The sequence below is a fragment of the Pyricularia pennisetigena genome, chromosome 3 (assembly GCF_004337985.1).
Source record: "Pyricularia pennisetigena strain Br36 chromosome 3, whole genome shotgun sequence".
Classification (NCBI taxonomy): Eukaryota; Fungi; Ascomycota; class Sordariomycetes; order Magnaporthales; family Pyriculariaceae; genus Pyricularia; species Pyricularia pennisetigena.
Genome location: NC_043742.1, coordinates 6,183,541 through 6,208,150, shown reverse-complemented (window position 1 = coordinate 6,208,150; position 24,610 = coordinate 6,183,541). Strand labels below are relative to the sequence as shown.

The 24,610-nt window shown below is 51.6% G+C and overlaps 8 protein-coding genes across 8 annotated transcripts; 5 read left to right on the top strand and 3 right to left on the bottom strand.

Annotated features, from left to right (window-relative positions):
- Positions 1–383: 383 nt before the first annotated feature.
- On the top strand, positions 384–1,914 carry PpBr36_03425 (uncharacterized protein; the record flags this gene model as incomplete). Its single annotated transcript, XM_029890597.1, has 2 exons — positions 384–669; positions 761–1,914. The coding sequence occupies 2 exons, from the start codon at positions 384–386 to the stop codon at positions 1,912–1,914; spliced, it is 1,440 nt and encodes a 479-aa protein (XP_029753342.1).
- A 1,047-nt stretch (positions 1,915–2,961) lies between these two features.
- Positions 2,962–4,157, bottom strand: PpBr36_03424 (uncharacterized protein; the record flags this gene model as incomplete). The annotated part of the gene is made up of 2 exons (XM_029890596.1): positions 2,962–3,785; positions 3,878–4,157. The coding sequence occupies 2 exons, from the start codon at positions 4,155–4,157 to the stop codon at positions 2,962–2,964; spliced, it is 1,104 nt and encodes a 367-aa protein (XP_029753343.1).
- A 3,458-nt stretch (positions 4,158–7,615) lies between these two features.
- On the top strand, positions 7,616–9,552 carry PpBr36_03423 (uncharacterized protein; the record flags this gene model as incomplete). The annotated part of the gene is made up of 2 exons (XM_029890595.1): positions 7,616–8,207; positions 8,276–9,552. The coding sequence occupies 2 exons, from the start codon at positions 7,616–7,618 to the stop codon at positions 9,550–9,552; spliced, it is 1,869 nt and encodes a 622-aa protein (XP_029753348.1).
- Positions 9,553–9,966: 414 nt separating this feature from the next.
- Positions 9,967–13,830, bottom strand: PpBr36_03422 (uncharacterized protein; the record flags this gene model as incomplete). Its single annotated transcript, XM_029890594.1, has 2 exons — positions 9,967–10,806; positions 10,867–13,830. 2 exons carry the CDS (start codon positions 13,828–13,830, stop codon positions 9,967–9,969), a joined length of 3,804 nt encoding a protein of 1,267 aa, XP_029753349.1.
- A 605-nt stretch (positions 13,831–14,435) lies between these two features.
- On the top strand, positions 14,436–17,364 carry PpBr36_03421 (uncharacterized protein; the record flags this gene model as incomplete). Its single annotated transcript, XM_029890593.1, has 2 exons — positions 14,436–14,621; positions 14,701–17,364. 2 exons carry the CDS (start codon positions 14,436–14,438, stop codon positions 17,362–17,364), a joined length of 2,850 nt encoding a protein of 949 aa, XP_029753346.1.
- Positions 17,365–18,776: 1,412 nt separating this feature from the next.
- On the bottom strand, positions 18,777–19,100 carry PpBr36_03420 (uncharacterized protein; the record flags this gene model as incomplete). Its single annotated transcript, XM_029890592.1, has 1 exon — positions 18,777–19,100. One exon carries the CDS (start codon positions 19,098–19,100, stop codon positions 18,777–18,779), a length of 324 nt encoding a protein of 107 aa, XP_029753347.1.
- Positions 19,101–20,256: 1,156 nt separating this feature from the next.
- PpBr36_03419 (uncharacterized protein) lies at positions 20,257–21,718 on the top strand (the record flags this gene model as incomplete). Its single annotated transcript, XM_029890591.1, has 2 exons — positions 20,257–20,594; positions 21,514–21,718. Coding segments are annotated over 2 exons (543 nt in total), but the record flags the coding sequence as incomplete, so codon positions are not given.
- Positions 21,719–21,741: 23 nt separating this feature from the next.
- On the top strand, positions 21,742–24,529 carry PpBr36_03418 (uncharacterized protein; the record flags this gene model as incomplete). The annotated part of the gene is made up of 2 exons (XM_029890590.1): positions 21,742–22,401; positions 22,532–24,529. The coding sequence occupies 2 exons, from the start codon at positions 21,742–21,744 to the stop codon at positions 24,527–24,529; spliced, it is 2,658 nt and encodes an 885-aa protein (XP_029754157.1).
- Between the last annotated feature and the right edge of the window lie 81 nt (positions 24,530–24,610).

Sequence of the window (24,610 nt, the reverse complement as noted above, 5' to 3'; positions counted from 1 at the left end):
GAGAGAGGTGGGTAAGCAAGCACAACAAGACCCACCTACTCTAGACAGATCGGGCAAGTAATCCACACCCACGAATTACGCGCGAATGTTTGATTACAGTAGGACGCGTCTTAATGGACCTACCCTCGATTGCATCATGAAGTTGATCCAGCCTCGCCAGAAAATATTATCACGGGAATCTGTCGTAAAATGCCCATGGCAGCATAGCTACAAGGAAAAATTCTGAAATATTTACGGCTTAATGCGTTGAAGAATTCCACAAGCATCCTCCGCGCGCCAATTTCTCCCGAATTTTTTTTTTTGGGCTCAATCCACCTTGACAAAAACGCACGCACCAACGCGTCGGCGCCTTCCTGTCACAATCCCTGCACGGAAGGAGGAAAATGAACAATATGTTGCACAACTTCCGAGAAACACTCTTCGGCGGCACACCACGGTCCCGCACACCGGCGCCCTTGGATATGAACGTGGAAAAGGTCCCGGCCACTGCGCCGCAGCGCAAGCGCAATGCCGCCGATGACTTTCTGGATACCGCCTCGCGCTCGCGCATCAAGCGGGGCTATGGCAAAGCGTCGCGCCGCATGTACGACGCCTCAAAGTCGTCGCCGCTGGATGCTGTCTCGGCCGAGAGCTCGCGCTTGGGCTTTGTTAGGCGCTCTCAAGTTACAGGTACGTGATTGTCGGCTTCGTGTCGAATGCCCATTACGTCATGAGTAGAAATATAGCGTTTCATTACTGACGGTTTGGAGCATGATATTAGTTACGGTGCCAGAGTCGCCGCACAAACCTACCGTCGAGTCCGCAGCCGACGACAGCATCGTAGTCGCGAGCGACGCACATGGTGCCCAAGACGAAGACGACGCAGACGATGATGTCGACGAGCCCGACGCGGCCAATGACGTCAGCTTGCCCCCGCGCGCTGGCAGCATCGAGCTCCTAAGCAGCCCGTCGCGCTCAAATCGTTCAAGCGGGCTCCCGAAACGCGGATCGGCCAGACTACCAACCCCGGAAGTCCTCGAGTCCAACCGTGCCCGAAATTCTGCGACTGACGAAGCCGAGCAGAGCCGCCAAGTCTCGGATGCACCATCTGAGGCGGAAGATGGCGAGGATGGCAGTGGGGACAAGTCTCCTCGGCAAGAGTCTGAGCCCGCCAGTCCTGCCCCCACACCTGGACACGATGGCAAAAATATAGAAGGAAACGAAGGAAACACTGCCCCGGACGCTAATGACGAGGACTTGGGCGAGGATGAGCCGCTTGAGGCCACCGCGCCGTCTCCCACAAAGGCCAAGTCGCCTCGACCAGCATCGACTCGCGACGACGACGACGACGACAGAGAAGAATACTCCGAAATGCCCGAGGACGGCATCGTTCTCCTGCAGCCCGACTCGGAGGCGATGCCGATAGTCCTGTACGACGACGTAAGCGACGAAAGGTACACCATCCGGGCCATCCTCAAACACCGACCCAACGAGCACGTCAAGCACGCGTTCGAGCTCCAGATAAGCTGGGTCGGCTACAAGGAGCCGTCGTGGGAGCCCGAGCGGAGCATCCAAGCCCAGGCCCCCGAGCTCCTCTACAAGTACTGGAGCGACCTCGGCGGGCGGCCCGAGACGGGTGCCTTCAGGGTCTTTGCGGTACTTAGGCACTGGACGGACCCCGGCGCGACCAGGGCGAAACGAGGTCGACCAAGCAAGGGAAAGCAGGCCGAGACACAGGCGCCTGCCGGTGATCGCGCGACCACCGGCAGGATCAAGACAAAGACCAAGTACGAGGTGCAGTGGGAGGGTTATCCGAACGAGAAGCAGTGGAACTCGGTCGAGACCGACATGCGCTTGTCAAAGATAGCGCCTGAGGAATTGGCCGTTTACTGGGAGCATTTCGAGTCCCGATCAAAGGGCGAAAATACAGAGTAGCGGCCCAGAGGCTGCATTGAATTATCGGGGCTTTTTTTTTCTTGTTTTTTTTTTTTTTTTGTGGGAATGTCAATCGGGTTTGAATCAAGTGTCCATGGACCGTCAAGACGCGAGTATACGGGAAAATGGCAACGGCGCATTGTTCGAAATCATGACGAAAGTTGGCGTTTTATTTGTGCGCTGCTTGCCACTGGGGACTTGTACAATCAGTCAAGTTTTAATAAATTAGGTAGTATTACCCATGCACTAAACCACTGTCCATCCGTATGTCATTGCTGAGTATTCGTGCGTGCACTCATGCAGGCATAAAGCCATAACTCGCAGCATGGATCATATTCGTTTGCGTATATACAAGGTCCAGAGATCTGATCTCAGTGCCCATGTAAGTGGAGGCTGGCGTGCAGCGGCTAGTGTAATAGGAATATGTTGGTCAGGCTGTTTTGTATGCTCGGGAAACTGCCAATATAGGCAGAAAAAAAAAAAAGAAAAAAAGAAAAAAAAAAAAAGACCGAGTGTCATCAGATCACGACGGAAAAATTTCAACAGGTTGATGCTCTTGGATTTTTATCAAAGGGTATAATACAACCAAAAGTAAAGTCCAAATGCACCTCGGTGCTTGAACGAAAGTAAAACCCCCTCAAATCCACCACAATAATTATCTCCCAAATCAACGAGCGATCAAAACAACACCGCATTTTGTCTCGGGTGAAACAAAAGAAAAGTTAAACGCCTTCTCAATGCCAATATGTTCGGGGGAGTCGGGTGCAAATGCAAATAGAAAACCAGATGTAACAAAAGGGATGGATGGAGGTGCCACGAACGCACGGGGGAAAAAATATGAAGAAATATGTGCCAAAATTGAATTTATACGCTAGGTAGAAGCAGTGATGAAAGAATCAGAATGAGAAGAGACAAATGAAAGAAAGTTTCTTTTAAAAAAATGGGAAAAAGAAGAGAAAGGAAGATTGGTATATACTACTAGTCGAGCCCGTCTTCCCCTGCAGACGGGCATCGAAACACCCCGAGGCTCGCGACCGTTTTTTTTTTTCACCACCCAGGCATTTCGTAAATACTTTGCTTTTTCCCCGGGGGCGGGTTTGTATCTGTGTTCACCGGCGGCGGCGGCAGTGGCCTCTTGTCCAGCCCAAGACCGACTCCGAACTGCACCGTTGGGCTCGGCCTGCCCATGACGGGGGATTCGTTTGGCGTCACCATCCGCGGCGTCCTGTAAGGGTCCATGCAGTCCTTGGCTTCCGCGGCGGCCCAGTAGCGAGCATGGCCCGCGTTGTGATCTAGCTCGACCGTGTCGTGCCTCGTGAGCGTTTGCCACTTGGCCACATCTCCCGCCTGCGATCCGTGTGGAGGACCCTGGTAGTAGTAGTCGCTTTGGCTGCTGGCGACGGAGCCTTGACTCATCTGTTCCCTACGCGTCATCCGTCTCACGAGAAACATAACCACTATTGAAGCCAGGGCTGCGCCTCCGAGGCCGGCGCCCACGCCCACAGCGATCAGGCCATTGCGATCGAGGGGTCCGTTCTGGTTGGAGGTAACTGACCCAGAGGCCGGTGCAGATGATCCGCCTGTGCTGGTCGCGCGGGTTGAGTCGAGACCGGATGTGGGCGTCGGGGCTGTCAGAAGAGTCGGGGATGTAGATATGGGCGGAATATAAGTCTGGATGGCGAGAGCGTTGCCAGGAGTGGCAGCGGCGAGTTTGAACACGGCGGACTGAGTGGCGCAGCATCTCGTCTTCTCGGAGGCCGATTCGCAACAGTAGTTTGCCGGGTTGCCATAGCCTTGAGCATCGCACTGCCACATTTGAACGCCATTTAACCTGAAGTCGAAAGCTGAGCTATTTCTCGGTGTGTCCTGGTCTAAAACCGGCAGATAGATCCTGTTAGCAAGCAATTTCTAAAGGAGAGAAAAGGTCCTCTCAACCACGCTTAGACCCTCCCACAAGACATACTCAGCTGGCAGTGTTGTGGACATATTGGTGATTGCCATGTCGGATCTGTGCATGTCCCCCTGGCATATGCCACTCCCGTTTCGTTTGTCGTCTTTTCGTCTTTGCATAGTCCGTTTGACAGGCATGCAGCCACTGAGCCGCAGCACATGCTGACCTGCGCCTTTAGGTCACATGGTACATCGGCCGCTTGTCTACCACCAGGGAAAAAACATAGGTTGGCTGCTTGGGTGACTGGTGCGACCACCAGCAGAAAAATGGATAAGGCCCGCCGGCAGAGCATATTGTTGATGTGATTTTTGAGATGTTTCGGTAGAAAAGTAAGGAAATGACGACCAGGACAGAGTTGAAAAGAGGTTCTTTGATAAGGAAACAAATGGAAGGGAGGTTCTCTTCACGCGAAAGCACTGCCACTACCGACAATCATGTTTGTGGAAAGTAGAGGCGAGGCTGACTGTCCAAAAACGGGAGGAGAACCACTTCACTGGGGAATAATGGGAGGCAACACGAGGAAGAAGAAAGGAACAATCTATAAGTGGAAAGCTGGTATGACTGTGGATGAAAAGAAAATAAGGTAGGTGGGAGGGAAACTGGGCAGGGTGTTAGAGCAGTTACGTTCCAGAGGACAAGGGTGTTCTATGCTTTGACCCAGAGAGCATGGCATGCCCAAAAGCTGGTAGGAGGCTATCTTGATTGGCCCGCGTTTTGGGCTTCAAGCAGTACTACCTTACAAAAAAAAAAAAAAAAAAAAAAAAAAAAGAAAAAAAAAGGGAGTCTAAGACCTTGTAGGCCACACCCATGGAGCACATCGAGCGCAAGCCCCAGCAAGTTGACGCGGTTCCCCATTGCAATCGTAGTGTGGTGAAAAAAAGTATATGGTAGTCGAATTGCCAGATATGGGTGGCCACTCGCATGAACACCATGACTCGCTTTGATGTTACCCAAGGCTTCCCTTAGCCAGGTGTCTTCAGATCTGTTTCACTGCGTCTCCAGTTGACGAAGAGTCGAAATCTTGAAATTTTTTAGGGGGGAGAATCATCAAAGTATAACAATCTAGCTGGTGGCGGCACATAGTTGAAGTGTTAAGATCGCCGACAGGCCGCGATAACGTCGATATAGTCTAGAACTAGGCTTTTGGCTTCGTAGAAGCTTCGTAGGCATACGGAGTAGAATGTGGCTGTGGCTGTCATTCGACTCGATTCATGGGAACCGCAAGGCTGCGGCCTGTCAAGGACCCTAATCTGCAAGTCAATATGGTACCGTTCGATAGAACCCCATCCCCGCAGTCAGTGTTACCTGGCATAAATAGATCAGTGTGAGCATACTTGCTGTGCGGTTGTGGCTTGAGCCGGCATTAGGAAATGCGCATCATTATCAGATTGGATGAACATGGCACGAAAGAACGTGAACTTTCCGAGTATTATTACCACCACATACAAGTTAAAAAGTAGGACAATATGGGGTAGTGACGTATCTCTATCACTTGGTTCTTGGCGTTATTTTTGACAGGACGACAGGAGACACATTCATTTACGCAGGGCAAAGTCAAACTCAAACAACCTTGGCTTTGGCAGTTGTTTCGATGGAAATCACGACTCGGCCTGAAACCTTCGCAAATGTCGATGAAGGCACCGGTAGCAAGATCAGGACAAGCGAGTCTCTTCCAGGACAGGAGACCCTGGTCGGATGGCATCACCCCGTGGCCGAAAAGTCCAGTTCTGTCCGTGCCTGCTTAATTGGGGCCGCCATGAGTCGCGTCGGTTGAGGCCGAGACTGAGTTTACCATACCATACTTTTTATGTAAATCTGGTGGGACCCTGCGTGGTACCGGTCATCGAGGATTTTAACTAATGGATGCACGGCTGTTGGGCTGATCGGTCAGTTGCATTAAGTTTTGATGCGCCCCAAGTACATGGCACACTAGTTGCCAACTTCTACTCAATCCGAACGCGTCGTCAATCTTGACATGGTAAGAGCCTGGCGTGGCCACTTTGCAATGCCAAGCTCACTTCTAGGACTGACCACTGCTGCTGTTGCACTATAAATGTCTATGTGAAATCTCTTCTTGGTTGGAGGGGGAAAAAGGGGGAAAGAAGAGGCGAAAAAAAAAAGAAGCCCATTTTCGCCGCTATTGTGTGTATGTCACATACTGCGCCCAGTGACTGAAACGATAGGTAGCCATCCAGATACCTTCTGCCGACACCGGTTTTTGCTTGTGAGTGGGAAATGAACGATAAGATTTACCGCAAATATGCAATTTTGAAAACACGTTGATATGCGAAAGATGGCACCTAGACGAGTGGGCTTGCGGAAATGCGGACGGGTAAGGCGAGGCGATTCTCCGTACCGTACCAGCTTTCTGTAACTTGGCAGGAGAGGAGTACTCGCTGATGTATGTCTTGGGGTCAAAAGCGATCGTTAAGCAATTGATGCCAAGCCGCCGTCTTCGGGGTAGAAGGGAGTGGGGATCTGTCATCGAACAATCAACCCCCTTTGGGCAAAAACCAAACAAAAAAAAAAAAAAAGGTGTACCTGTCGATCAGCAAGGCACAGAAGCAAACTAGGTTATACCGTGGTAAAAATGACGGATTTTCAGCCAAGCTGTTAAATCATGTGGCATCTTGGGCAGATTGAAACATAAAATCACGCTTTGCCTCATGATCCTTTGTTCCTGAAATTGCATGTGCAAAGTTATGAAAGAGCTGATGGGAGAAGAGAATGCCATCAACCCATGCTTATTTCAAGTGCATTTTCATTTTCGGGTTATTTCGAGTGGCTCATATGTCCTTATCATACCTTCCTTCCAGGAACAAGAAGGGCCGTGGCATCATTCCTCGCCTCATCCATGCAGCTTGACTAAAGTAGTAGCTAGGTAAGAAGGCAGTCAGTCACCTTAGACCCAAGGTAGGTTACCAAAGGCAGGTTGGGGAAGGAACTATATGATTTGCTTTGCAAGTCTCGTGAACCTATCAATGGCATTGGCATCTATAAGCCGATGACATCAGATTTGAGACAACCAAACTGAACCCAAATCTCCAGCCTAAAAAAAGAGAATGGTTACCCTTGATGTGTTCAGTTCATTCTTGTCAAAATTAAATGGGTTTCAACGTTTCTCCTACCACTCATGCTACATTAGCAATTAGTCGATCTACCGAAAGATCTACAGATAAAAATTCTTTCATTGATTCATTCTACGACCTCAAGCAGGATCAACGCCAAGACGCAACCCAACGAAATCAATGCCGCACTTTGCATAACCCCGCGGACATGGCTCGTAGCAGGGATGGCTTGGGTAAGGTTGGTGAAGTTCTCAAGCAAGCCAGGATGCTATTTCTGGTACTGGCACTGCACCCCAGCAAAGCAGGGGTAACGCTGGGGGCCAGTCCCTGCGGCAGTATCCGCTGCCCTGTTGTCCACTACTGTAAAGCTGACAACCTCCAGCATTCAGAATTGCAGGTATGTTGCTATTTTGGACCGGCCAACGTCAGGGACACTGCCTGCCCCCTTTTTTTTTCCCCTCTCGGAATCTCGGGCAATTGGTCGGCTTATTGAGTTCGGTTTTGATACGGCACAGCCCACTCCCGACGGCAAACACGTGCGACTACTGCGTCGCCTTTTGAATAGAATCGAATCGTCCGCTCACTTTCGTGTGTTGGTGGTAATTTGTTGTTGGTAAAAAAACTCCAGAGAAAGCTCCGAACCCCGCATTTCTTACTTCGTCCCCGCTGCGGTGAACGCGCCATGTCCAACCGCCACACGCCATCTCCGTCGCCCTCGCCCCCGCGCGATCAGCGTGCAGTAGGGGGTCGGGGGCGGAGACGCTCACCTTCTCCGTCCCATGTGATATCAGGACCACCACCAGCAGGTGGGGATAGCTGGTCTTCCTCGCCTGTTCAGGAGCGATCATCCCGGTTCGGAGCCCGTACTGATCGCCTGCGTGATCAATCGCCTTCAGAGACCCGAAGCTGCAGCAGACCAGCTGCTCGCAGACGCTCCCGCTCCAGGTCTCTGTCAAGTTCTCGTTCAAGGTCAAGATCGCGAGATCGCGCGGGTGCGAAACAGCGTTTTGGCCGTCCTGGTGATGACAATGGCAGGCCGAGACGGCGCAGGTCCCTGTCGCGTTCACGTTCAAGATCATCATCCAGATCAGACTCGCAGTCGCGGTCGGAGCTGAGGCGGCATTACGAGGATGCAAAGGGCAAGGCAGCCCACGACGCCAAAAAGGAAAATGCTGTGAAAACCACGGCCATTTTTCTTGGGGCTATTGCCGCCACGACTTTGGCAGTTCACAAATTCTGGCCCAAGGGGTTCCCATATGGGCCCAAGGAAGAATGTGAGACTTTGAGTCTTTTTTCAACTCGTTTTTTTCGATTCACTAAAACTAATATTAATCCTGCTCAGGGGAAACACGGGAAGTTCCCAAGCGTGTCCAAAAAGTAAAGGAAGATCTGTTTGAAAAACGTGAGGAAGTGCACCAGAAAATCGAGGACATCACGCACGGCCGGCGGCCCATGCTGGAGGGTCGGCCCCGACGATCTGATTCCACGGCATCAGTTGGCTCTGGCAATGGCCGGCGCTACGCAGAATATGATCGTGAGCGGATGTATTACGAAGATCGCAAGGGCAGAAGATTTTTGCCGGCGGCTCGAGATCGGGAAGGAAGACCAGGGCCCGAGCTGGAAGGTCGTCGCATAGACCCTCAGCCCCGGCATGAAATGGTGTACCGACATCAAGAGACACGCTACAGGGGTGACGATGCTGCTCGTGCAGATGCGGGAGCACGGCTAGTCGGTCGCTCAAGAGAGGAAGTAGAAATCCACCAGCCACCCATCCGGAGCAGCAGGCTCATGCCTGAGGATGCCAGTCAATGGCCGCGGGATATGCCACGGCAGAATGATGCGAGACGAGTGTTGCAAGAAGACACTTCTTCTCGGTCTTCCTTGAAATACGCGGAACCTGAGGTTCTCAACCCGCCGTCAACAGAGATCATTACGGAGCATCGAGAAATTGTTCGTGGTCGTGATCCATCGCCTGGTCGTGATTATGAGAGACCGCGAGACCGGACACCAAAACGCAAGGTCGTCGAAACTCGAGAGATAATTCGAGAGAAAGCAACCGCGCCCCCGTTGGAACATCACAGGGAATCAGAGCGAACTCGGGAACTTGATCTGGAGCCAAAACCAAACATGATCACCGTAGAACGACACGATACGATTCGCCAGCGTGACGTTTCTTCTCGAGGCCACAAACCCGTAAGAGACGGTCAACCCAGGGAAACAATTGTCGAGCAACAAGAGATCGTCCGGAGACAAGCTCCCTCCCTCCAACGGGAACATGAAGACAAACGAGAGCACAACATGATAAGCAAGAAAGTTGTCAGAGAGCGGCGCGAGGAACTAGGAGACCGGAGTTCATCGCCACACTATGAATATGAGCGAACCCGCGAACAACCGAGGGAGTTTTGTCAAGAGCACAGAGTGATTCGCGAGCGAGGAATCTCGCCGCCTCGCGACGGGGACAGACCTCGAGAAAGGCGATCAAGTCATGAAGCGCCAGATCCCATCGAGGATGACTACTTAGAACCCCCACCACGTACGCGTCGTGGCTTGTCGCCCATGCCACACTCAAGAAGGAGTGACAGGGAGCGAATGAAGGAGCAAGAAGTTGCTTATTACTGAAGAAGGTTCAATCGCGATATTTTCCCAATTAGATCTATGACGTACAGGACAGTGGATTTGACTATTGATATTTACATGTCACAAAACTCTCTACAGATATATAACATAAATATAAAATAGAGATTGATGAACTTCCGTACCTTGCTTTTTTGCAAAAACTTGAAACGCAAAGATTGGATGAACAACACGTTCAGAAATAAACATACCTCACATATCCCTTTGAAGAAAAAAATAGCGAAAGTGTTTTATGACATCCTTGGTTTGATGATACATGTGTCCCAGGTCAGTTCTATAGGGCTGTCAAACATTATGGCAAAATGTCACGCAAAAAAACACTATATCTCGAATCAACTAGTGAGTTCAAAAGCTTGTTCTCAAACATATTCCCTACACGAAACTCCATTGCTCGTCGTATTATGAAGCCAATTCATCCTCGGAACAGTCGCTGCTCGCGCCAACCACACTTTTCCTTAATTTGTTCCTCGCTCTATTCGTAACTGTCGGCTGCAGTGCCAGATCGCTTTCGTCGCAGGATGACCCCGGCGCTGCGATCTCACCGGCCCTGTTTCTGTCATCCACCTCCATGATGGCTGGTATCGGCACTAGATCCGCACAGCCTCTGGGCGCGGTGGCCTTGACGAAATAAGGGTTGATGTCGGCCTTGAACCACTTCTCAGCTCGAGTGGTGCTCCTCTGGCCGCCCTCCATGGCCGAATATGCTGCGCGGGTGTTGCGCATCCGCTTCTTTGGACCCGCGCCGCCTTGGCTCATCAGGTTGCTCAGCTTCATGCGTTGTTGATGAAGATGGTTGTCAAAGGCGACAATTCCCCTGACGAACGGCGCAACATCGAGTGTGATGATCTTCATCGTCCGGTCCCACACTGACGGATCGAGATGGGAGGAGGGCCCGGCCGATGCCGCTTCTTCCGAGACAGCTATCGGATCAAATGCGATGGCGAAGTCGAGCCGGTTTACAGCGGGAGTTGCCAACGACGGTCCGCTGAGATGGTCCCGGATTGCAGGAATAACTTGATCTTCTTCCAATGGAGCGAGCTCATTTTGACTGGAAGACAAGCCTTGACTTGTGCGTGTCTGACAGAGCTCTTGTTTGCCCATCGCCTTCAAACAAACCGAGATTGAGGTGTCCAAGGCATCGTAATTTGTGATTGGCGTCGCTTCAATGAGTATCCGGCCGAGCGTAAAGTCTTCTCTAGCCTTGGGTGGGAGTGGTGGAAGGGTTGCATCGATTGGGAGCTTCTCAGCGTCAGTTAATAAGTGGTCTGAACGCCAGCGGAACAAAGTTTAGCTACTCACCTCCTTAGACGATATCGTCTCCATCGCAGAGCTTAAATCAGCAATGCTCATGACATCTGTGAAATTGTCATATGCCTCAAGAGCTGCCAATCGTTCGGCAGACGACCCGTTCCCAGAGCCACGGCAGTTCTCGGCCCACGACTGCATGGGTTTAGAATCCTGCCAGAGGCCTATATCGAGGCCAAAGTGATCCCAAGCATGTTGCATCAAGGTCTCCTCGCCATGGCATCCCTCCCGAGCTCCCTGTTCAGGTGTTCTATCCAGCCAGCCCATTCCTTCCTGATACGTGTCTTCACTGACAACACGCACAACATCCCCGGCTTCGTCCCGGTCAATACCCTTTGGCCATCTCAGGTAGAACCAATCAAAACCACCTTTGCGATCCCCAACGCCGATTTGGCACCAATAGTTCAGATCGGCAATTGACGCACGCATGTCTTGGCCTCGCGATACATACAATGATTCAACAGCACCTCTTTGGAGGGCGTGGCCTTCGTGTGCCGCCATTATCAAAAGTCGATCGACAGCAACGTCAATAGGAGGTGGGTTGAAGCGAAAGATACCGTGAAGATCAAGTGCCTGAAGAGGAACGAGAGACTCGTCGTTGCAGGTCATGATGAAAGGTCGTTTGGATTGGGCCATAAGTCCCATCACTGTTGTCCAAAAATTCTTGTCCTCCTCGTAAAGGATGTCGACCTCCTCTAGCAGGATCAGTGACTGTTTTTGAATCTTGGATGTGACCTTTTTTGTCTCTGGTTGCTTCGTAGAAGCTGCCGGGTTTGGTGCTGGTTGTGGCTTTGGCGTCGGTTTCGTTTTGGTGTTTGGTTTGAAAAACGAGCCCATGGTTGCTTGCTTTCCAGACTGCACCTCCTTCGCAACTCCGTCGTCAATAGACACATGTACGTCCTCATCGCCGGGGGTGACTGCGCTTGCTTGATGCTGCTGCACAAGATGATTCCTAGTCATATCCCCGATCTTCTCGAGTATGTCTTTGCCATTGCGACGGCTGCCAGGGCTGATCTCAAATACTTCAAAGCCGAGTTCTTTGGCCACAGCGTAAACGGCTGCGGTCTTTCCACATCCGTGGGGACCACTGATGACAACTGCGTTCTTCAGTCGTGGCATTTCCTTGCCAGCCTTGGATGAAGCGGCCTTGCTTGACCGAATGACTGTTTTCTTGGCAAAGCCTCCAGTGACTGACAGAGAGGATTCGGCTTCCGAATCGGACAGTTCATTGAGTTCGTTATCATCCTCGTCGCTCGAGACAATAAAATTATCAAGCTTTCTCCGTTTCCGTTTCTTTTGTCCCGCATCTATTGCTTTGGGGCCCCCTTTTCCACGTCCAAGCGCAGTATCGGCGCCGGTATCGACGGACTGGACTTGAAGAGCTATGAGCCACTCTTTCAGAAGGCTTGTTTCCCTCTCCGCCTGGAGAACGTCAGAAACAGCACCAGGAGCGTACTTTTGTGTCCAAGCCTGTGACTCGCGCTGTGATCGATCGTGTGCTGGAAGGCTAGATTTGACAGATTCAAAGAATCTAGCGGTGCCAAGGTTGGACTCGAGAGTTTTGAGTTGGTTCCTTATCCTTTCTTGCAGTTTTCTGCCACTTTCGCAATGTTTCCGAGGAAGTCGAAGCTCACGAGGAGCTGGCGTGAACATATCGGTGTCCACATTTCTTAGCTCCTGAACCACAGCAGGTATCTGAAGTTGAGCAGCCAGGCGCGTCATAATCGACTCATCCAGCTTGATTAATGTGGCATTCCCTTTGGACTTTTTGCAGGATCGATACAAGGCCGGCTGATGTTGCTTCCAGGCCGAGTCGTCTTCGCCTATGCGGACAGCCCCTTTCCAAGGCCATGGAGGAAGACATGCTCCAGGTATTTTGAGGCCTAGATGTCTTGTTCCAAACTGAATTTGACCTTTGCCCGTAGTCTGTCCAGCATCTAGCTGCTGGGCACGTGATCTTTTTGGGGAGCAGGGCGTTGAGGTGAAGACCTTGTGTGCTGTTGAATCCGCAGGTGTCTTCTCAACAGCCTGTTTCTCCGAGGATGCGTGCGTCTTTTGAGCCTTGGCAAGAAAGAAAGGGTGAGTCTTTTTGTTGGATGTGGACTGCTTTTGGGGTTTGACGTCGACTTGGGAGATGTTCGTTTCTAGTAAATCCTTTGTGGGTGCAGATGGCACAGATCTATCGTGGTATTGTGTCTTGAGAATCTCCTCGATCCTATTGCCAATCCTCAGACGCGCCTGTTCATCCGTGCCGTACTTGACTGATACCACCAGCGAGAGCTTCTTTGCGATTCGCGGGCCACGAGTCTTCGCGGGCTTCTGGCTTGGTGATGCCTTTATCGGAGGTTCCTTGGGGTTCGGGGGAGAGCCAAGAGTTCCTGACTTGACGTTGAAATTCAACATCTTCTTGGGCTTGACACCTGAATCTGCATTTGCATCCGTGGGTACAGCCAAGGCTGCACTCGCCGCTTCGTTTTGTGGTACCTCATTGCAAGATGGAGGAAGAACTGGTGGTAGAGATCTGCAGATATTGTCGGCAGTTTCTTGTAGGGTATGATCGTTTGCTGTGCTGGTATCAAATGATCCGGAGAGATCCTGTGAAGAGATTGAAGCATCGTCTCTGGTTGTGTCCGTGAATTGTTGTGCTTTTTTTGGTCTGCCCCGTCTCTTCTTGCCTGTGCTTCCCTCAGTGGCCTCCGATTTTCGCTTCTGCCTCTTTGGCTCACCATTCTGGGAGTCTGGTTGCTCTTCTTCCCTACTCAAAGCCAATTCTGGCCCAGCGGCAGCATTTGGTGCTGGGCTGCTGCCAAGAGCAGCTTGGAGCTCGCAATGCTGCTCTTCGTCTAGGGCTTGTGGTCGTGGTGCAGTAAAAAATGGATGTAGTCTGCCGTCACTTCCGGCCGCGGAGGCTCCCATAGTCGGTACAGCGTCGGGTAGTCGCTGAAGAAGAACTGACATGCCTGTGAAAGATTGAATGATCGCTTGTCTCTGTATGCTTTATATCGTAAGTCGTAATTGCCTATCAAAGGAAGGAGCTCCGGGTCCAATTAAGTCAGGCTGATGACGGCATCAATGAGGAAAATATCATTTAAGAAAAAGCCAATCTTGGTAATAGAGATGCCATAAATCTGTTCACAGATCCTAGGGACAAGAATTCAAATCGTGTATAAAAGTCGAGAAAAGTACATGGCTGGTGAAGCCATGATTAACTAGCAAATGGTGCCGTCAAGTTTCACGCGTTCAGCGCGTCGTCAAGTACGTGAGGCGCGACTTGGTTAATGGGATTGCGGGGCTGACAAGGGAACCCAGTCTTTACGGGGTGGAGCGCTGGAGCTGGGTTGCTGGCTTGGGTTGTTTCATGTATTAGTCAGCCCCCTCCAATCGATAAGAAAATTGCCCCACTGCGCAGCAGCAATTCGTTGGACGAGATTTTTTTTTTTTTCTGTGAGGTAGGTAGGTTGGCGCATCGCGAGAGGGTCGAGTTCTCAAGGCCAAACCTGAGTAGCAGGAGTTTTTCGCCTGCATTGAAGCTATTTTGGTGCGGTGCGCGAGATTTAGCTGCGATGGCATCACAGTTCAGAATACAAAAGCCATATGAGCTTATTGCGCTGCCCAAAACTTTGGACCAAACTGAAGACACCTACGTGGTAGGCGATGTCTTCGGTCAGTCCGCTGGTGTGAGCTCCAAAAAACGCAAGCGGTCAGAGCTTGCCGTCGGGATCAATGGCGAGGCATTGAATCTGTACAATGTCAGTTTGTTGAAGCTCAACTGGAGTATACTCGTACGCTTGGCCAAGTAATAATTACTAAACCTTCTGAGATTATCAGGTCGCGTCATCCCGGTTGGTTACTTCTTATCCAGTCCCGCCATCGGCTTCTTTCACCTGCCCTCCAGTTTCTCTGAGGCTGAAGAGCGCAGACGGCGGCATCACGAGATACACTTACTCCTCAACCCTGGAACCGAGACCTAAAGTCACGCTCTACCGAGATGCGCTGGGTGCTTCTGGCGTCAATGCATCAACGACCGCCTCGCAGCCTCTTCCTCGATCGCAGCGGGTGATGTACCTAGCTGTCACACAATCCACCAGCACAGGCGCTTACTCGGACCTTCTGGCTATGACGCACACGGGAGATATCTTGTGTCTTGATGGAGAATCACTGAAGCAGAAGTGGCAAACCTCTGCCGGGATCCTCAAGCAGGACACGGCACTTCCTGCATCCGCCAACTTCCGGATCGATTTTGCTCAAGCTGCCAGCGCGGCAGACATTGTCCAAGGTGTTTTTGGAGGTGACCAGGAGCAGCTAGGACTCTTCTTACCGAAATCCAAAGACCAAACAATCAACGCTGACATCATCGTGCTCCTATCAAGTGCCGAAGTGGACGGCAAGGAACTAAGGCATGTCCACATTGTGGCCACTACACAGGCTGTTGATGGAAGCACAAAAAATGGCCAGGGGCTTGCCCAACTCCGTGTTCTGCCCTTTCCTTCGCGTCCTTCAACCGAAGATGGCATCCCAACCTACCGCCTGGACGCTGCTTCGGGCTCCCTGATGGAACTTTTTGTTGACACTGTCACTGCATATGATATTTCGTCCGCAATACCCCGGGTCGACAGCAAGCTTCACGTGCCCAAAGCGACCTCATTTCTTAGACTGTCAAAGACATCTGTCCTTGCTGCAACCTCGTCGGAACTGGCTGTGTACAACCCGCTATATCGATCTCTACAGGCGTCTCTCCCGCTTGAGACCTCTGGAAAGCAAGAATCGCCGCTGAAACTTGTTGCATACTTTTCTCGATTGGAAATGGCAGTTGCCGTGCGCGGAACCTCCTTGGTAGCCGTGCAGCTTGAGGCTCCCAAGGGCAGGAGCAAAAAACGGAGAGCAGAAGGACTTCTGGTTGATTCCATCGGCCGGGGTGTTACTGCGCCAATCACCAAGACTAGCAAGCGAGGCGGCGACTTTGACCCTTTGAGCTTTTCGATACAAACCCCCCCATCCCTGGAGAGCATCTACGGACTAGGTTCTTGGATTGACGACGCCAAATTGGCTGAAGAAAACATCAAGGCTGGCGATTATGCCGAATTCGAGAAGTTTATGGCCTTCTCCTTCCAGGTTCACTGTGATGACGGGCTGGAGCACGATGGGGCGCAGGACGAGAACACGGCCATGGAAGTGGACGAGACGTCCTCGAGCAGCGTCGCTACAACCGAAGCTGGCCCCCGGAGGTCCACCAGAGGCGACGGACGAGTTTGCTGGGTCTTTAAGGGTCGAGAACTGCCACAGTGGCGGTTCCCACAACAGCTAGAGGCGGTTGATAGGCGCATGGTTATATACGCCATTCAAAGGGCATTCAACGTCACGAGTGTCACCGCATCTACTCTGCTCGGCTGGCAGCTACGGTGCCGTCTTCCTTGGAGTGGGACAATACAATACTTGGCACTAGCTGGTCATCTTACCACCGCAAACCTGCAGACAGCGCTCGAGATAGACAACACAGATCTCAGCGGTTCAGAGGACATTTTGGCAGAACAGCTACCCCAGGTCCTTGCCGAGATAGACCCGACACTGGACCTGCTGCTCGTATGGTTAGCGGCTACCAAGCTGGGCCCTGTAGAGATTCTGTCTGCCGTCAAGATCACCATGCGCAGCTTAGAGCTTATTCAAGATCCACAGCAAATGACCAGGAATTTGTTGACTGGGTCAGGCACAAACGGCACCGAGAATGGCACCCAAGAGAATGGCCAAATCGGCATGGAGCTTGACTTGCTTGAGGAGGAGCTTCATCTGACAGAGCACTACCTGGGAGACGACTCGAGCACCCGTGCAGAAGGTCTTAGTATTGCATTTGGCAAGCTGGGTACCTGTCCTGCTGTGGCCAACGTGCGTGCAATCCGCCAAATCTTCAAACCGGAGGAGACGCTTTCTCTGATCTACCTCCTACGTATGGAGCTGAACAGGGATGGGTGGACCAGTCGATACCTGGATGGAGCTAGGCTGAAGGAAGAGGACGATTTGGAAGCTGTCCCGGATAGCAGCATACGGCTGATCGCCGACCTGCTCTGCCAATGCATCGACTCTGTGGGACCCGGTGGTTGGCTCATCAATGACATGTTATCGCTAGCAGCTGGGTCGGATGATCAGCCGGATTCAGCCGACTTTCTCAACTCGATGAAACTGGAAGTCAGTGCCGCGCTCGAGGGTGTCGAAGAGGCCGTCTATCTGCGAGGTGTGCTGGCAGAGGTGGTCAAGTATGGCTCATCCCTTTCCAAGGGAATTACTCCTGGTGGCCAGGCAGCAGCGAATGGACCTATAGAGGGAAATACAAATGCCACCACGGCGATGCTTCCCTTGGGTTCAAAGGCCACAAGACATACGGTATCCAAAAAGAAAGTGGTATCGGGCGGAGAGGTCAGGACGAGAACTCCAAGGGAGGTCGGGCATTTGACCAGCAAAAAGGTTGCCGAGTACACCTTTGAGCGGATCTTGGTTTAACTCGCCATATGCCAAGAAGATTTCAGCATGTAGCAAATACAAAAATTTTTCAATTACTTGGTGATAGCTAGCTCTAAAGCCTTCGATTTGAGGTTTCCGGCACGGTCTTGCTCTACAGAAAAGCATGTATGGCGTGCTCTGACTATCACGATATTGGCCTCACGGCGATGAAGTCTTTCTGGTTGATTGGCGGTGATAAGCCACCACCAGATGCAACTTGGAGTATACTACTTCATAGACTGTTCATTATTAATTCACAATGCTGATTGCCTGGAACACAGCCTGCAGCCTTGCCGAGGCAATGTGTTCATGTGCTATTCGTCCCAAACGACCAGCCGCAGGCGCACTACATCCAATCCCGGCATACACTTCTATCATGGGAGTATTTACACCAACCACCCAGAAGCAATTTAAACCTGCATATTCACGTAGCGCAAGACCAAACGCCCACGCTTGCATTCTACTGCCCGGAGCCGCAATGTGATGCAAGATTGTCCAGTGATGAGCCCGCAAAAGGGCACCAGCTGAGCTAACGGGGAGGCTATGCAGTCAAGATCAGACTAGACTAGTCACAAGGAAAGGGGACCATCTGATTCGCTGTATGTTCTTTTCGTTCCCGGTCAGAGGAATATGTGTAGCTTGGCGATCGGGATGAAAGACGCCTTTACCGCATTTTGCGTGGCTGCCTTAAGTGGGGTTGGGGGTATACGGGAGGAAGCACCCGTGCATGGCCTCGGTCGGTAGAATGATTTTGATAAGATGCGAAAATAAGATAACAACACAAAGGTCGGCACAACTAGGAGCCACGAGGAGTCACAGAAACCGTCCGAAGGCCGCCGCAAGCTCCGACAGCATGGGTCGGGCTGGCCGAGTGCGCCGAGTGCATGATTCCCACTCAACATCTGACAGGAGGTTTAATGTACAGTATATACTCAGTGAATATTTGTAAGCATCTCATGTATTCATATATTTTACTTTTTCATGTCTGTATACTGCGGGAGCAACTCTACAATGGCTTGGATGGTTGCCAAGGCAAGCAAGGGTACATTGGGGAAGTTCTCGGTCAGCCAAAGGGAGGCTGTGGAGAAAAAGCTGCGCTCAGCCCACATAGTACGATCGGGCTGCGCTGCATTGAACTATGGAGTTTCTTGCAGCCAACGTGCATAAATGCACACGCAGGGCCTAGACAGGTCTTTGGGGGAGATATTGATTGGGCGCGTTCTTTCAGCGACTCGGGGTAAGCGGGTTTACCATGGAGGCTTTGCAACAAATTGCTATGGCCATGAATCATCGTGTCGACTTTTTGGGAGGTGCTTTATGGTTGGGACTGGCTGTTGTCACCATAAATTGCGTCACAGCTCTTTTTTGGTTTTCGTTTCAACCATTCGGAGTATTTTGATTGCATGGACTGGCTAGCAAGAATTTTTTAAAAGAAACCCGAGGTAAGGTTGTTTGGTTGGCTGGGCTAGTTGACTCGGCCTGTTGTTTACGTAGTTCTGAAGCGTTTGGCTGTGCATGTTTCGTGGAGCTTCAATCGGTGCCACACGGCGCTTGTTTTGCTGCAAGAGGGTGCGGAGGGCTGAACCTGGCTTTGCCTGGGTGGGAAAGAAGGGGACCCTTGGCCGCGATGCGGCGCTTCTTTGGCGCTTTTGTGGCGTTGCGTCTTTTTGTGTAATGCAGGGTGGCACGTCACGACTGGTTTTGTGCCAAGGATGCAATATTTCGTGGTGGCGCATTCGAATCATTTGAATCTACGGTACCTGTACGTAAAATCTTCACAGCCCCCATATATTATGTGAGAAGAAATCTCTACTTCGTGTTTGTGTGTAGTGTCGCAATTTAAAACCGCAGATGCTGAATCACACCCAACTGCACAGACGTGTCCTTGAAGTAAAGTCCATGATGACAGCAGACGACCTCCTAATCGATGTGATCTCGTTCTCTGTCAAAGATCCTACTACGTAAAGGATTCGCTTAATTATTTCAGACTGATCTAGCCTGGCTTGGCCAGGTACAGACCTATTGTAAAGTCGTGTGTGGGGGATCATTGCCCCCCGGTCTTTTGCCGTTTCCTAGTTTTTCGAAGGCTGGTACGATTTTCATCCGTTCAATCGCGTGTGGCCACGTCCAGCAGTGGCCGACTCGCAAGCTCCGTCCGTTCCTTGTTTGCGACAATTGTTTGCAAAAAAAGAAGTCGAAAAGGAGAGGCTCACAAAGGGTCCTATGAGGCTTATGCCGATCGTCTGGTTGTTCTCCACGCTGGCAAAAATAAATCTTGGTTCCTTGTCTTTGTCACGCAGGGACACCAGCTGGAGAACAGGGGAGGCGAGCGATTATAGCTGTTGCATCAAATCGTTTTTAGAAAGGGGCAGGGGCTGCTTGAACTGGCCCCGCGTTCTCCGGGTTGAATGAAACTTCGAACCTCTAGGATAGCCATGATATCATCATGACCTTGTTCTGCTCGTCCTAACTGACAATTCTGAGACTTTTCTTTTTTATCTATTTGTTTTGCTTTCTTCTCTCTGTCTCTTGTATCCTGTACTCACGAAGAGGGTGACAGTATTTCTTGTAGTGCAGTGTTGTTTTATAGTAATTGGATGACATTGAAAAAAAAAAAAAAAAAATAATAAGAATGAAAATAACAGTAATAATAAATATAAAAAATGCGTCAGCATAAGACCTCCACTATTTTTTCATTGCTACGGACGTACCAGGAAGTGCAGTGTTCATCCAATGTTTATCCTTACTGAGAACCCAGGTGCGTATTTGGGGGTTGGCGTGCCCGACATGCGATGGAGGTGCCCAAAACAGCACAGCCCTGTGAGTGGTCGACGTCTCCGCTGACAGCCGGCAAAGCTGGGTTCGGCTGGTTTAAAAACCCTTTTTTTGCAGGTGACTGACGGGCGACTGGCAAAGGTGCAACACGTCAAGAACCGTCCGACCTTGCTCAGCACGTGTGGACGGATGACCCACCCAAGAAAATACGTCATTCGGTTCGGAACGCCACAGCCCCCGTTTGCAAGTTGTCTTTGGTGTAAGAAGCCTTGGGAAAAGAGTTCTGCCGGACATTTTCAGGTTCCTTTCGGACGTCAAAGTTGTGCAAAACTTGAGGCATCTCCACGAATTGTGTTTGCCTTGTGCATCCAAATCCCACGGGTTGCCCACATGAACTTGTCGCTCGGTGAGCCGCGCGACCCAAACTTCTTTGCGCGAGAACACCTTTTCCTGCAGTAGGTGTTTTACGCACTGAGACGGAGCGACCAGGTGGGTAAGATTTAGGTGGGGAACATGATGTTGATTTTGCGTGCGAGAGCCAACAGGAAGTGGTAGTACCATCGTAATGGGGGGGCAACTTGATGACAGCGGTTGTCTCTGGTTGGAATTGGATCAGAATGAGTTTGCCGGCTGGACTGGCCACCGCTGGCCACCGCTGGCCACGGGTTTTGGCTGATCACTCACTTTCCACCGCTTTTGCTTGCTCGTACATAAAAAAAGGCGTGTGAATTGCTGATCGGTTGATGAACTGACCAACCACTTTCTTCCATGGGGTATCAGAGGCCTGCCCGATACAACCCTGTCTTTTTTCCATCGAGCACATTGAAAAGTGTACAGTACCTCGTTTTGGTGCGGTACCACGCACTCCCCCACTTTCTATTCTGCATCCTCCTCCTCGTCCCATCATTTCAATCCTTGCCCCCATGCACCCATATCCATACTTTCCATGCATGACAGAAGCGCAGTCACTTGTTTCTATACCCATCTCACCTTACCTTAACTTAGCGCCGCGCCCTGGTTGCTTACATACATACTGGTAGGGTGCGGTACATGCGCCGGTACCAGGGTGCCTAGTTTATCCATCTAGCCTGCCCAGGGTCATTTTCTTTTCTTTTGTGGCTTCCGCACCTGCATGCATCCATTCTGTGCCTTTTGCTTCTTGTTCCATACCAAGGCCTTTCCTCCATCAGCCTTGAAAAGAACCACCAGTACTCATAAGGTCTCTTCAAAGACTGTGTAAAGATATCTGCTCCTGTTCACAAGATTCGGCCCTTTGACATAATCACCCGAGGTCTCACAGCGGATTCGACAAACAAACCATTCTATACCACTAGACAAGGCAGCGCCTACACATTCTGCTCCATTTTTATGCAGGCAAGCGTTTGAACCGAGAATCGAGGCGCTCTCTTTCTCTCGAGTCTCTGTAAACCGTTCCTCCCAGCGCCACGCTTCTTGCAACGACTGCTACGAGCAGCCATCTCCAGTGGCGTTGTCGTTCTGCAAGATCCCCACCGTCGAAACGGCCGTGGCTGGCCATAAAATCCTTAGCCTCAACACCCGTTGCCCGGCGCTGCTGTGACAGCGACCGCAACAACCGCCATCATGAACCGCACGTCGGTCGAATCGATCCAAACTGTGGATTCTCTTGCCCGCGCCTTGTACCGTCGCGCGCGTCTGTCTGGTCCAGACTTCTCCGACATTGCAACCGTGGTTCGATCGTTGCATACATGCCTCAAGCATCTGCGCGTCGAGGCAGAAGACCCGGACAGTTTGCTGAACACGACGCAGCAGGAACACAGCGTTTACGCACGCCAACTCGGTCCCATTGTTGAGGACTGCGATTTCACTTTGAAGCAGCTGGATACTGTCCTAGAAAAGTATGGCGGAAGCAGCGCCGACACCCCATCCGAGGAGGGTCCGCACCGGGACGGATACATCGTCGGCACTGCGGATAGCCGCGAGAAAGACATGATCGCTCTGATCAGAACCAAGCTTGCCAACCAAAAGACAAACATCGACATTTTCCTGGATACCGTTCAACTGCACAACCCAGCCAAGGCGAGGCAGCAGTTTGTGGACAACCCTCAGAGCCAACAGCTAGATTCTATCAAGGATAAGGTCGATGCCATAGCTACCCGGCTTGCGCGTCGCCGAGTTGCCCACATGAGCGCTGGCGAAATGGAAGAAGAGGAACTGTGGCAACAGTTTTCCACCGAGCTTGAACGAGAAGGTTTCTCGAGCCAAGTTTTGATGCGAAACAAGGTACGTCCTGGCACTGCGTTTCTCTCATACCCCTAGACCTCTTTCTCAATCCAATCACGTAGAATCACCGGGCTTCATTTGTTTGGTGTGGTATTCGGCGGTTTTTATTGACGCTTCACGTATCATGTAGGAGGTTCTTCGAGCTTACATCCGGGAAATGGACTCGAACGGGCTCTTGGATCAAGACCACCCGCCCTCAGTTCGAGGTCTTTTGCCTGCCGCGGAAGGACCGAATTCTAGAGGACCACCCATGTCAATCACGCCTTATCCATCTGATAATCGCAACGACATGAGTCCCAAGGAAGTCATCTCACCTCCGATGACTGCCAACGAGAAGTTCTTACCATCAGTCAAACTCAATCGGGGCCCTCCTGACTATGATTCTGTGCATGGTTCTCAGAATGAACATAGTCCCGAAAACGCCCATGGCGGCTTTTCAAATCAGATCTCGCCAAGATCTCGGGCTTACTCTCAACCCCAACCGCTAAAGCCTCAGAGTGCACTGCCGTCCCAGACTACATATGCACCCCCTTACCCCCATGACTCTCTGCAATCTCCTTCTCCCTATGGCAACCCTGGCCATCAACGGGTCGATTCTCAGCAGAACCAAGCTCCCATTTCGTATAACCCCCCTCTTCCGCCCAAGATACCACATCGTCAGGACTCAGGATCAGATTTCGGTGCTTCAGACTCAGATTCGACCTGCAGTGACTCGAACAACTCGTTGGCTCTGATTTCGACGCGGGATCTGATGCAGCTTGACCATCGCATGCAAGCGATTCATCTTGGCCCTTCGCAGCCTTCTCATCTTTTCTTTTCACCTGGAACTTCACCAAATGGTCCTGGGGGTCGATACTTGCCTGCTCCTCCCGCAGGGGATCAATTACCGCCTGGTGTCCCAGGTAGCCCCTCAAGCCTCCCACCATACAGCAGTCCAACATCGTCGGTTGCATTAGCTGCTAAGCCGCCGCTGCCGGCGTACGGAAGCTCCCCCATTCAGGTGCCCGCCGTTCATCACCTACAGCAGGAGCATCAGCAGCAACAACAACGACAGTTCTCGCGGCTCCAGCCCGATAGCCATGGTAACGAAATTCCCCTCGAGGCCACATGGACGAAGATTCGACGCACGCTCGTTAGCCCTGAAGTGCTTGACAGAGCTGGCGTCCGCTATGAAGCTCGCCCCGACTTTGTCGCAATTCTTGGGGTTCTTTCGCGTGAACAAATTGCACATTTTGCCCGCCAGAGTGACGAGGTTCGCCGAGCAAGATATGGTGGTCAAAAATATGCACCCCCTCGTTTCACACGCGGTGGAAGCAGTGGTACACGTGACAACAGTGTACGGCACAACAACCGGGACGAAAAGTGGAGGTCTGGTTCGACGAGCGAATCCGATGATGTTTTGTGGGACACCGACTCTTCGTCGTCTGACGAAGGATCCCGCGAACGAGAGCGTCGACCCTATGGCGGCCGTCCCTATCGTGAAACCCCAGAGAAGGAACGGCGCCGAGGGAGTGACGAAATGGAGAAGAACACGAATGATGAGATGACAGACGACAAGGGGACTAAAGTCTATCCCTTCGTGCTACCTATGGCAGCGGCTGCCGCAGCAAAGGGACTTGATGGTAAAGCAACGCCAGCAAGCACAGTGCCGCCCAAGCCGATACTGAAAAACAAGAATGAAAATCACGTCCGATTTGACCGCGAGGGGCCTATTGAGATCTCACCCGAGGATATGTCCGCTGATAAGAGACGCCGGGAACAGCAACGCCGGGAGCGTGATCGCGAATCCTCGAGGGAGCGTGACCGCGATCGCGATCGCGATAGAGATAGGGATCGGGATCGGGATCGTGAGAGGCGGCGAAGAGACCGCGACCGAGAACGTGAACGAGACGGGGATCGACGCGACTACTACTCTTACGGCTCTCGTCACAGCCACCACCGTTACTCAAGTTCAATGGACAGTCGCCGTCATGGGCACCACTATCAAGGCGCTGATCCCAGTCGTGATAGAGAATCTTCCCGCCGGGAGAAGAAAAAGGCCTGGGGCCAGACGCTGGGCGCCGCAGGCATCGGCGGAGCCGCTGCTAGTCTGCTCAGCGTCCTCACTGAGGCGGCTACTGGATTTTGAGCTATCCGTCACCACAGGTTCGGCCTCAACTCCATTGGTAGCTTTTATTCATTGTTTCTTTTCGTCATATCTGGCCACTTT